This window comes from Neopsephotus bourkii, unplaced genomic scaffold (assembly GCF_033783945.1).
Source record: "Neopsephotus bourkii isolate Nb327-2 ecotype Australia unplaced genomic scaffold, CSIRO-AGI_Nbou_v1 NB_1820, whole genome shotgun sequence".
Classification (NCBI taxonomy): Eukaryota; Metazoa; Chordata; class Aves; order Psittaciformes; family Psittacidae; genus Neopsephotus; species Neopsephotus bourkii.
The window spans coordinates 1472007-1484942 of NW_026902293.1; the positions used below are offsets into that span (position 1 = coordinate 1472007).

Sequence of the window (12936 nt, forward strand, 5' to 3'; positions counted from 1 at the left end):
TGATAATGTCCCAACACAAGGCATTAGAGGAGTACTAACAAGTAATTCTACTCATTTCCAAATGTCATAGTTCTGCATCACAGCATCCTTACTCTAAGAATACGTATAAAGAATAATATGATAATAGTGCACATGAGAGCTACTTGTTCTTTTCCAGCTGATTCTTGTAGCTCAACTGATCAGTACATTTTGGTCTAGACAAGAAACATACATCAATCTTTTCAGACTATCTTTCTTGCCATGAAAAAATACAATCCTCTCTCTGTTATGGTCTCCTCATGTGCTGAAGTTACAACAGCAACTGGCAGCTTCATGATGATTTTTGTCTCCTACTAATGTTCTGTATTTCACAGAGGAAATGCGAAATCCCCAAGGTGGTGAGTGTCCCCTTCCTTCGGATGATGAATGGAGAGTGTCAATGCTGACAGGAAAAGCAGGAACAAAAGCAAATATCTCTCTCTGGATATATGGAGACAGAGGAGTAGCTGGACCAATAACTCTTGGCAAGGACAACAGAAAGCAGCTGTTTCTTCCCAGGCAGGAGGATGAATTTCAGGTAGCTAATTAAGGCTAAGAACATTATTTTAATATGTACCTTTCCAAAGACTATTCTGTCATGCGAAAAGAAAAAATGTTTTTCTCCTATGTTTACTGCATAAAATAAATATCTAATCTCTATGAATTCTGCATTAAATCAGCTTGGTGCATACAGAGGAAATACTCTTTCTTTCAACCCCCTGTCCTTCACACGGTAGTCCAAATGGGACAACTGAGGGAGTAAATTGATTTCTTTAAGGCAATTGTTTTGAAAGTAGCTTTAGAAACTGTCCACTCCTAAACAAACTGTGTTTGATGTAAGACTTATATATTTTTTAATTAAGTCTTCGTGTATATATTTTTCAAGCATAATATAAAATGTATACTGTGGAACTAGTTCAGTTTAGGAAGGAAAACCTTCTTACAGCCTCCATATTATAAATAACAGAAATGCCTGAAGTTTTACTTATGGAATTACTAAAAGCCTTCATGTTAGCGTGCCATGAAAACACAGAGTTCTGTTATTATCTAAGAATAACCTCGCCTCTCTTGTAGTAAGGAAATTATGTCTAGATAGGATGGGAGGAAACTACCAAAGGGGCTAAGATTTGTTTTGCTTGAATCTTTCTGTCTGAGATGCATGTAACACATTCCTGTCTTCAGCTAACTGAGGCAGAAGTTATATTCATCACATTTTGTTCAGATTTTTTTTCCACACTCATCAACTCTTCTAATACAATTTTGGTACAAACCAAGATTGCTACTCTCAATAATATTAATCATAACACTCTCTATGAATAGGGCATAGGCAGGAAGATAACCAACTGTAATGTTCCTTTTAAAAGCATGTAAGCTATATATCATGGTCCATGGGGAATCCTGTTCTCCTAATTAGTGAATAATTTATAAGCAACCTTGGGTAATGGCATGTTTGCAGTGTTAATCCATACATTCTTAAGAGATGGACCAATTTCTCTTCTCTAAAATAGATATTACCCACTATGGCTGTGTGCTGGGGATATTGATCTTTTGAGAGCAGAATCTTTCAGCACCTGGGGCTACTACTATGATTCTTTACATCTCTCTTGACACTATTGCTTTCAGGCATGAAACAGCAAATGTCACCAAAGTGCTTTTCACTCTTTAGTCTGCAGTAGATAAATCCACAAAGAAAAAGCCTCTGAGTAAGAGCCCTTTCTTCTTTTTTTCTCTTCAAACTTTATCCTGCACTTGCTTAGCAGGATAAGTCTTGAAATGAAAGTAGGAATGTAAGACTTAAAAAGATTCATCTTCTTTTTTACCGTTTACATCTTGAGCTTGATACTTTTCCACTGATATTTTCCAGAGCAGAAGATACCAAATTCTGTTTTTTTAAGAAATCAATTTAATCATAGCTCTGACCAGGATTTCAATGAAGAAAACAGATTTCAAAAGCCTGTTATACTGAGGCAATTTTAAATCAGTTTTTTTTTAACTTTTCACTTAACAGCAGCATTCCCAACTATGAAAAATTTGAGTAGAATTAATCTGTGCTCTTCCCTCTGTTACCTTAGCCAGGTGGGTAGTCACTGCCAGTTAAATATTTTCTAAGATTGGGCATGAAGAAAATCAAGGCTACCTGAGTTCTTTGTCTGGGAGACCTCTGCTTTTTTGAGGCAGAAATCACTCTTTGTATTCTGACAAAGTCCAGTGCATTTATGTTTTGTATTGATACATGAAATTCTAATGTAACTCTTTTTTTTTTTTTTTTAACCAAAAGGCTAAAGAGAGATTCATTAGAATAAACAGACGACATGATAGCACTGTATATTCAGTGAACACCAGCTCTGTGAATGACAAGACAGTATCTCATGTTACTTGAGAATTCAGTTGTTTTGTGAAATGCAGGAAATGACAATAGTAAGGTTTTAAGTCAAGCTGTGCATATGCCCTTACTTTACTACTGCTTTAATCCCAAAGTCTCCAGGTTACCTCTAGCAAGACTACTTATAGAGAGAAATATGCAGCATAAGCAAGGATACCAGAAACTAACTCCACCAAACAAAGTTATTTTCTTAAGCTGATGGAACAGACAGGAATCATATTGTCACATCGGTGCTGCAAGCCTGGAGTTAGTATTTATTTTGTTAATGAAATTCAGGTCAATGTAGTAACTATACAAACACAAATACCAGGTGTGAATTCCACAGATTCTTTCTAAAACAACTATTGTGATTCACTGAGTGGATTTCAGTGTCCAGGAAATCAAGGGTAAAAGTTGTTTGTTTATAGAAATCTTTGACTAAAGCATGATAATGTTGTAACATGAAAGTGTATTATACAAGAGCATGAAAGCTGATATAGGAACTGAGGTAATTCTGATCTCTGAAAAGAGAAGAGGGATTTTTATTAATGAAGGTAAAGAATGAGTGGATAATAGGCTAGTAGGTGTTTCTAACAGAATGAAAAGAAAGTAATTTTTGTACAGTGAAAATAGTTGTTCCGAATGTGAATGATGGAGAGGATTAGGCTGTTACCAACTTTTTGCTAATAGAATTGTTTTTTGAGAAATAACATTCTAAAGCACTTGTTCTTCCCTAGCACTACATTAGAAACGCTCTAAAATGATTTATGCTCACTTTAAATAATGGCTAGACTTCAAATAAACCCCAGATAAGTGCCATAGGATGGAGTTGCATAGAATAGTTTTCATAAGAGTGCATATAATGCTTGAAAGTGCAGTGACAGTGTAAGTAACTGCAAATCACAGTGAGAAGGCAAACACAGCATCAGTCACTTCCAAAGTCTGCCAGCTTTTCAAAGCTTATTCTTTAAGGACTTCAAGAGTTTTCTATCCTTCACTTTGACTCACTAGGGTTTATGATCATGTTGCTGTGCTCCATTATGAAAAAAATGTGACCTGTATTTTAGTGGATTAAATTTTATATTCTTATTGCTCTCAAGAATGGCCCTCACCAACTTTTTTTACTCTTCAAACTTTGAATAGTTCAAATCTACTAACTCATTTCTCTGGCAAGCATTGTGATTTCACTGGTCAAATTGGAGCATAGACAGAAACCTGCTTAGACAAAACAGAAGGATTCTCTTTTCTGAATCCTCTAAGCCAAAATCTGCCAATCAAATACTGTGCGCTGTTCCTGTACACTCAGATACTACAGTGGTTCAGAGGAATCTAGAACCAATTAGAAAGATAAAGATGCAGTTGTACGTACCTCTTCCCTCCCTCCCTCCCAATGTGATGTAGCTTTATATTTTTTTCCAGAAATATAGCCCAAAATGGATGAATGGCAAAATATAGAAATAAAGGGCAAATGGGGTTTGTGCATAAATGAAAACAGGGTTTTTGAATTTACTTCACATGTGATGATTGAAAATACAGGAAGAAAATATTTAGGGTATTTTTCTGGCAAGGTGTCCTGAAGGCTGTAACAGTTTTAGCTGTATAATTCATAGACCTGTGCTTGCCATTGTGTTGCTACTTCCATATGTGTGGGAGACTGTGACTGAAATGTCTTTTATCATGAATTGGATACAGTGTTAATTTATTAGACATGGTCTTCCTGAATTAGCATGCAGCCTCTAACACAAAAGTTTAAAGTGTACGTTATATGTATTTTTGAATGTAGTTTATGTTGCATTGTTTTGGCTTTTTTTCAGGTCAAAATAAAAAACATTGGGAATATCTACAAGATAAGAATTGAACTTGATGGATTACAGAATGAACACTCAGAGTGGAATTTACAACAGGTGAGATTTGTTTTGGTGACTTTTTTTGCTGTCTTATTTCTTTTTATATGAATTAAAAGCCCATCTTTTCATGAAGCCATATTTTTATGAATCAAAAATGCTGATTGTGGTACATTCTTGTTGCTTTGTGTTGCTAGGTTGCTTTAGAGATGACAAAAAAGGGTGGTGAGATACCAGAGAAGGTTGCCCAGAGAAGCTGTGACTGCCCCATTCCTGGCAGTGTTCAAGACAAGGTTGGATGGGTTTTTGAGCAGCCTTGTCTAGTGGAAGGTGTCCCTGCAGGGGTGTTGGAACTAGATGATCTTTAAGATCTGTTCCAACCCAAACAATTCTATGGTTCTATGTTTCTAAGTATAGCATTGATACAGTCCATTTCCTGAGAGCTGGAAATACATAGGATTATTACGCAATTATTTCTAATTCATGTAGTTTATAGATACCATTTTTAGTGTATTGATTGCTTCTAAGAAGTTTTGCTTTCTGAAAGCTTACCTGCACTCTTCAGTGTGTGTTAGGGAGATTTTAGCATAAATTCCATCTATGAAAAATTTGAAAATGATGGAGGAACAGTTATTCTATGACAACTGCATGTGAAGAATGAACAAAGTTTGCTTAAGGGTAGGCTAGGAAAAGAAAGTGCTGTCTTTTTTTTCAGTTTGATGAATTAAGTCTTGCTCTGTGCTTCTGTTTTAACTCTATTTTTCCCATAATATTTGAGGATGTTCACCAGATTAAATTTAAACTAAATTCCTCTTGACACTGACCCCCCCCCATGTAAGATTTAATTCAGAATTGCAGTTAAGTATTTGTCTTCTATTTCTTACTTTGAATCTGTAAAAAACACAAGTTTATCCTTTGCAGTTAGTTAATCTTAAAAAGCCTGATTTAGGCAGCCATAAGGATTTTGCATTAACACAAAAGCTTTTACTGTGCCAAAACTGAATGTAAGTAGAAATATTTCAGTTGATAAAATGTTGCAGGAATCCTACTCTCCATCCTAGTAGTTACAAAATATTTCTTTAACATAGTAGTCCAAATTTCATAGGGTAACCCTGGGATTTAAAATATTTATTTTCATGGAAAGAAATCAGGTTGAAAGCTGTATTTTTCTGACAAAGCCGTTAATATTTGTAGTTGTTATGAATCAGCAGTGGGAGCTCTGCCAATAAACATTAAAGATGAAGAATCACTGCTGCAAATGTATTTCATGTTAGAATAAATACCTGCTTTGGTGTTAAAAGCAGTGTTTATTTTGCTTAAAAAGCTATTTTATTGTAAAAGTGAAATAAAGGTGTACATTGTCCTGATTTTCTAAGTGTTGGAGTTTGAATGTGAATACTTGTTTTCATAATTTTGTTTGCAAGGCTTATGCATACAATATGCACATTCAAAACACAAGTGCAGAAAGACAGTTTTCTGGCACTGATTTCCTTTTGCTAGTGAAGGCCTATGGAAAAAATTGTAGTGAGCATTGTTGTAATTTAAGACCAACAAAACTGCTCTCATAAAAGAGAGGAAAGCCTGCTTTCGTTACAAGAAACAAGTAAGACAGCTATCATAACGTACAGTGGCAAATAACTAGAGAATTTGAATTTTAACTAACTTCAGAGAAATATGTAGAGGGTGCTGGTACTCAGGCTGTCTTTTGTTCTTCCTGCTGTAGAACAGCCAAATATAATATAAATTGACTTAATATTTCAACATAACCTCTCCTTGCCAAAGTTCAGAAGGATGCAAATGAAGAGTTTCATCCTGTTTTCATTTTAATATGAAAAAAGTTTCAATCTTTCCATGTCTTTTAAAGCTCAGTCTCACCTAACCTCACCTACAAAAAGTTTTCAGTCTTTAGTACTCCAGTGTTACATAGAGAGGGCTCACTTACAGAAATCAGAATTGATGCCTTGTTTTTTTTAGGAGCAAAAAAGCAAGATTCAATTACAGCCTTGTTTGCTCCAAGAATAACATAATTTTAAAGTCCAGAGTGTATTCAGAGAATAAGGGCTGACAGTTTCAGCTGCAATACCACAGGTGTGAGTAAAGATCCTCTCTAGTGACCAGCCAAGTTACAAAGTAGTTGCCAAAATAAAAATGTTTTCATACTACATTTTTGTTGTCATATTTTCTGATTGAGGTATTGTTTTCTGAGATAGAAGAAAATGTACAAAAATATGTTTTGCTGTTAAGAAGCAAAGCACTAGAAAGAGTGAACTGAGTCACAGCTGGAATTGCTTCTTCTCTAGGTGACACTGCAACATCTAAAGAGCAAGAGAACACTGAATTTTCCAACAAACACCTGGTTGTCAAAGAATCGTGATGGTAGAGAATCTCTTTGTGAACTTCCTGTAGTTGAAGCTGGAAAGCCTGTCTATCCAAGTATGTGTGGACCTCAATTGCACAGCTACGTGTACATCACCTCATTTTCAGTATTAGTGTAATCTGCATTATATTCCATTTGCTGTACATTCATATATGTGGTTTTAGCAATCTTGAAGACAGATAGACTGATTTCTGGAGAGTATATTCCAGAAAATTAATTGCAAATAAGACTTGCTGGCACTGTTTCATTTCAGTTAAGCTAGAATTGTGAATAAAACTGGATGCGTTACACATAACTTGTATTTTCTCTTTTGATTATTTTTGAAAGTTGTCATATACCATGTTTATGTCTACACTGGGGACTTTGAGCAAACTGATACAGACTATGCAGTTTATCTCTGCATCTATGGAAAAAGAGGAGATTCTGGTCTAAGACTTCTACATAAAACTGGTATACCCGTGACTTTTCAGAGAGGAATGGTAAGTCTGAAAAAACATTTGCTTAGTCATATAAGTAACTTGTATGTGTCCTAACAGGTACCTAATAAAAAAGATCACAGAGGTTTACCTTTATTATTATTACAAAATAATTTTTAGGAGCTAAGAAAAATAATTTTCTAATGATCCAGAAATGACTAGAATGAGTGAAAATACAGGCCGGAAAAGGGGAAGAAAAATTATTTGAAGAACCCCTGTAAGGATGATAAGAGCTGCCTATCAATTTAAAACTTACCCTGTTGAGCTGGCTCCTAGTAAGCGCACAGAAATGGTTCTGGGATCTTGGATCTTAGTAGGACTGTTTGTTATGCATTTTTTAATGTATAAATGTATATGTTATATTTACATTTTTTAATGTATTGTGATTAATACAGGATAGCTTTAAAGTAATTTTTCTTTCAATTGCCTCCTAACTCATCCATGAGTAAAATATTCATCATCCTGATTTTCTGCAATGGTGTATGGTTGAATTTCAGGAACTATGGAATTTAATCTTAGCTCTTAGCATTCTTATGACCTTCTATTTAGCTTGTACCTTCCTTTATGAGGTGTCGAAAATTAGCACTTGTGTGTCTAACAAATGGTATGAAGGTCTTAGTGGAACACTTAATTACAAAATAAAAAGTAGTGTCTAAATTGCTAAGAATAGAAATAACCTGCTGGGAAACCTCAGATGTAGCTATACTATTTTAAAATATATATTTGATATAATTTTAAACTTATGAAGTATGAAGTTCTGTTCAAATTGAAATTCAGGATTTATGTGGAGTTTTCTAGAGGGATTATTCTTGATTGTAAATTCAGGATATTATTTATACAGGGGCTAAGGGTTGTAGTTCAAAGTGCATTTTGTTATGAAAATGGGTGAGTGAGACAGTGGATTGTATGGAGCAGCAGAACAGGCCAGGCATTTTATGACAGAAGCAATTGAGTGATGACTTATACAACTTAATTTTACTCCTGACACAGATATTCTACATAATATTGGGCAAATCAGTTAAAATAAAGCTTCCCTGAGTGACCATGTTTTGTATGCTGCTGTTTTGCTACAAAATCAGTTTAACTTTTCTGAGCAACCACAGCTGTAACTGAGATTTATTCAAAGAGAATTCTGCTCTGCACCTAATAAGCTCTTTGAAATGCTAAATATGCTGATAAACTCTTCTGTTTCTTGATTGAGCACCCCAACTACTTCACATCTTTGGCAGGTTTTGGCAATAACCTCAGTGTTTTAACTATATAAGTAAAATGAAATCTGTGTAGATGGCCTGTAAAAGTGTAAAAGCGAAATCACTGGGAAATCAGTTCTGTTTCACTAAACTCTTTGAGTGGATGCAGTAAGTGATGCATAGAATCATAAAGATAATGAAGATAAAAAGAAATATTGAAAAGCTGCAGTCCTGCCTGTGTACAACTTGAGGCAGTGAGAGAATAGCTTGTGATCATATATTGCATATACACAAAGGAGAAGTTGCACAGGCAGTCTGAATTCTGCCATTTGCTAAAAAACAAGAGCTTTACACATAGGATTTTTCCAGTGTAATTCTTTCATTCATTTCCCTTTTACTGAGTTATCTGGACTTTACCCTTGGAGAAAGAAAGCTGTATGCCTTCTACTGTGAGAGAAAATCACCAGCCTGAACCCTTCACCTGATCAGCTTCATGCTCCTATGAAAACAATCTTTACCAGCTGTAAGCGCAAGCTTAAATGAATAACAAAAGGAAAGTGGTGTATCAGATTTCAGTTTCTTCCAGCAGAATAAAGTGTAAATAGAGGAGGGGAGACCAAAAACAGAAAAAGATGAGAAAGTCTGTATTTTAAATAAATATTAAAAAAGGAAATAATAGCTTCAACTTGTTCTTACCTGAAGAATAATTGTAAATGCAAGGTATTAAAACAGTGGTGAAGGGCTGTAGGCAGCTTCTTGAGTGATGGATGAAAACACAATTTATTTGGGATTATTACTGCAATCTGGTTTTGGTTGTGTTTTCTCGTTTGCTCTGATAGGTAATCAAAAGACATTTGACTTTTCAGATGCAAGCACTCTGAAAACAGTTCAGCTGTCATTAAAAACAACGGGAATCTTTGTATACTGTGAGAGTTAATCAGGCTTTTAAAACACTTCAACTTCTAGTCTGACTTAGTGGTGGCAAATTGCAGAGTGCCATCTCCTCTGTCTTCTAGGTCAATGCTTTTGAAGTGGAAGCTGTATCTCTTGGAAAACTGCAGAAGGTGCTGTTGCGCTGTGAGGCTAATGCCAAGTCCCAGTATTGGTACTGTGATAAAGTCATTGTTAGAGAAGCTGAGAACAACTTGGAATATGTTTTCAATTGTGCAAGGTAGTTTTTACAACAATATTCTTAAATATTCTTAAATGTGTATCACCAACATTATTCTGCCAATCATTGTACTAAATATGAATTTTCCAGGGAAAAACAAATGTGGATTCTTTTTCAGTTTCATAAAATCCACAAAAATGTGTTGTTCTAGAGCAGATTGCTGGAGTTAATATCCTGCATGTTCCATAACAAAAGCTAAAGGCTTATGTTGTGGCTGTTTCTAGATTGTACAGTGCAGCCTTATTACACAAGGATCACTGCTATAAGTGTGACTTACCTATTCAGGAAGGAAAGATAACACACACAAAAAGGTTCAAAATTAATTGTATTTCTAAATGGGAAAGAAAACAGAATTGCCATTCAGAAGTGGAGTTCGCTTTCTTTATGAACAGCAACATTGCTAATGAGAAAAATGTGATGTCCAAAGTCAGAATTATTATGTGGGTTGTTCCATTTGAAGTTATTAAAAAAAGGCATCTTAAAGGTCAATTGATAAATATGTGTTTTGTGTGTTTAGATAAATATGATGGCAATCCCACATTGGGAGTTTCTAGTTTTGCAGTCTATCTTGTTGGTATGTGCATCATTAAAGTGAAATGAAGGAAGTGTAGAGAAACAATGTGATCATGTGACAAGGCACTAGAATTAATAGTATTTAATTAATAATATTTCATGGAATCATAGAACACCAGGTTGGAAGGGACCTCAAGGATCATCTGGTCCAACACATCTAGGCAAAGCATGACCTACACTAGATGTTGAGCACGCTGTCCAGACGAATCTTTCCAGTGCTGGGGAATCCACCACTTCCCTGGGGAGATTGTTCCAATGGCTGATTGTTCTTATTCTGAAAAATTTTCCTCTTGTATCCAATGAGAATCTCCCCACAAGTAACTTGTGCCCATTACCCCTTGTCTTTTCCATGTGACTCCTTGTAAAAAGGGAGTCTCCATCTTCTTTGTGGCTACCCTTTAAGTGCCAGAACATGGTGATAAGGTCTCCCCTCAGCCTTCTTTTCTCAAGGCTGAACAGATCCAGTTGTCTCTTAGCCTTTCCTCATACAGCAAGCTTCCCTGTCCTTTGATCACCTTTGCGGCCCTTCTCAGGACCCTTTCCAGCCTGTCCATATATTTTTTTTTATGTAACAGGGACCAAAACCAAACACAGGTGTGGTCTGACAAATGCTGAGTAGAGATGGGAGAAATGTTATGAATTTAATTAATAATATTTAACTGATGAAGGATGCCTAGGTTTTTTGTCTGGGTTTGCATGAATTTATATATATAATACTGAACAGCTTCTTGCAACTCTTGGTGTCACATTGTCAAAAACAGGAATAAAGATGTTCTCTCACCTGAGAAAACTAAACCTGCGATCTTTCTTCAATAAGCAACAGGGGTTTTAGTAGCATAAGACTAAAGTGAGGTTTAAAAAGAGGTTTTTAGTAGTATAAGACTATACAAGGTTTGGATCTACTATCTGGAGCAGATTTGGATGCAGGCCAGCTGCCTACCTCAATCATGTAAAATCATCTCAGTTTCATGCTGTCCTCCAGTGGATAACATGGCTGAGGGACAATGCATTATTAGGGCAACACAGCTTAGGAATGATGCAAGTCAGGGCACTTTGCTGTATTAATTCTGTGATAGTTAACATCAGATGTTGATCAGAAAAATTATCCAGTGACAGGCACTTTTAAAAAGAAAGAGAGAGAGGTTTTTTTTTCATTCCTGACTTTTGTATAAGAAAACAGCCACAGAAAAAGGGTTAAAATAGATCAGTGGTGAGGGGCAGGGGCAGCTTCCACATTGGCCAAAACTTAAAGCTGAAACACCGCGCTCTATTCAAGGAGGGAGGAAGTTTTGGCTCTTCAGAAATCTCTCAAATTTATTAAAATTCAGCCTCACAGCTTTATTTTATGTTGATATTTTATTATCTAGGACCTGAAAAAAATGCTGTATTTTTTCTCATTTGACAAGGAAACCAGCATTTTATCTGACTTAAAAATCTGATATTAGTTTCTGAACTCCCAATAGCCCTCACTGAGTTTCAGTTAGACAGTATTTGTTAGCTACAGACTGATATTTTTTAGCATTTAAGATTGCAGAAGCTGCTCTGGAGTCATACTGCCCATGTTATACTGGATTCCCAGTGTACTTCATATGAGAGGGAATGGGTTAGGTTGTTCCTGGAGGGTCCATGGAAGTAGACCAAGCAAGTAAAAACCAACAGCCCAGAAACTTGCTGATTTATTTTTTTTCCCTAGTAGAAAAGCAGCTGATTTTTCACCAAGCAGGGAGAAGTTAAAACAGTTGATAATCCATGTTCTGGATGAAAAGGTTTGAAAATTACACATAGCCTAGAATAACATGATTAAGAAATCTAACCAATGTTTGCCTCAAGTTGTACTTTTTCAGACTTATCAATCTCTCCTCAATTTTTAGGAGGAATAAGGAAGAACAATATCTAGTTCAATCTTTGATTTTAACACTAAACTTTGATTTTAAGAAACAATGCAATAGGTACATACAAATTATACTTAACACTAAATCTGTAGTACTGAAAAATAGTTCAGTGCCATATTCTTCTGCTTAGCTATACTAGTAAGTACAGTCATGCCACATGAGTCTCTTAATACAGCACAGGTATATTTTACACTTAATCAGCTCTTATATTTGCACAAATAAACATCTTTGTTGGGTCAAATAATTTATATTTTAACTTCCATCAAATACCAAAATTTTAGAGGCATTTATGTTACATGTGTTCAGCTTGAAAACAAGATATTGATCATTCAGTTATTTGGTATATGATGGAGAAAAAATTGATTCCTACCTGCTTTCTTATTCTTAGGTGGCTTCCATTTATGTCCCAAGGTGTGATTCATTCAGAAATTGAGCTGTACCCTCAAGGTAATGTTTATTCTAACTTTAGGGAAATAAGATCAGTAATTTGTAATTTCTTCTCTGAAGAAATCTGGGCTGAATTTAATTTCCACTTTAAATATCAGGGTTAACAATTTTTTCAGCTTCCTTTGTTATATTTCTGGGAGTATATCTTTTGTGTTTGCATTGTATAATGTGCGTACATGATCGTGAGACAGCAATAAGGAATGAAGAACGAAAGCTTTTTATATTGGCTAGAAACACAGAATGATTTTTCATCTCTTTTTTCAAACCTTTGCTTTAATGTTAAAGGATAGACCCTTTATTAAATTAACTTTTTTTTTTTGGCAGAATTTCAAATAAATCAGCAGCTGAAAATGCAAGAAGAAGCAAATGGTAAATGCTGATCTAGTCTTCTGTCTAATGAAGCTAGTTTCTATTTCAGAACTAATTGCTTAACATATTTGTTGCCATTTTTATTTATTTTACAGCATTAATTACAATACAGTTTGAATATTTTATTAAACTCTGAACTTCACATTTTAATTTAAACAATAAATATCTTTGTTTATGTTTTCTTTTTATCCTGCCATTTTTCTTTCCATAACATTGA

At 35.1% G+C, this 12936-nt stretch overlaps 1 protein-coding gene across 1 annotated transcript in view; it reads left to right on the forward strand.

Moving 5' to 3' along the window:
* LOC133206644 (lipoxygenase homology domain-containing protein 1-like) overlaps positions 1–12936 on the forward strand; it is a 141024-nt gene that overhangs the window by 9542 nt on the left and 118546 nt on the right. The window contains exons 4-10 of the mRNA XM_061342777.1: positions 354–556; positions 4195–4284; positions 6525–6657; positions 6929–7080; positions 9284–9438; positions 12292–12350; positions 12675–12719. Of these exons, the coding sequence (XP_061198761.1) occupies positions 354–556; positions 4195–4284; positions 6525–6657; positions 6929–7080; positions 9284–9438; positions 12292–12350; positions 12675–12719 (837 nt within the window). The remainder of the gene's footprint in view (positions 1–353; positions 557–4194; positions 4285–6524; positions 6658–6928; positions 7081–9283; positions 9439–12291; positions 12351–12674; positions 12720–12936) is intronic.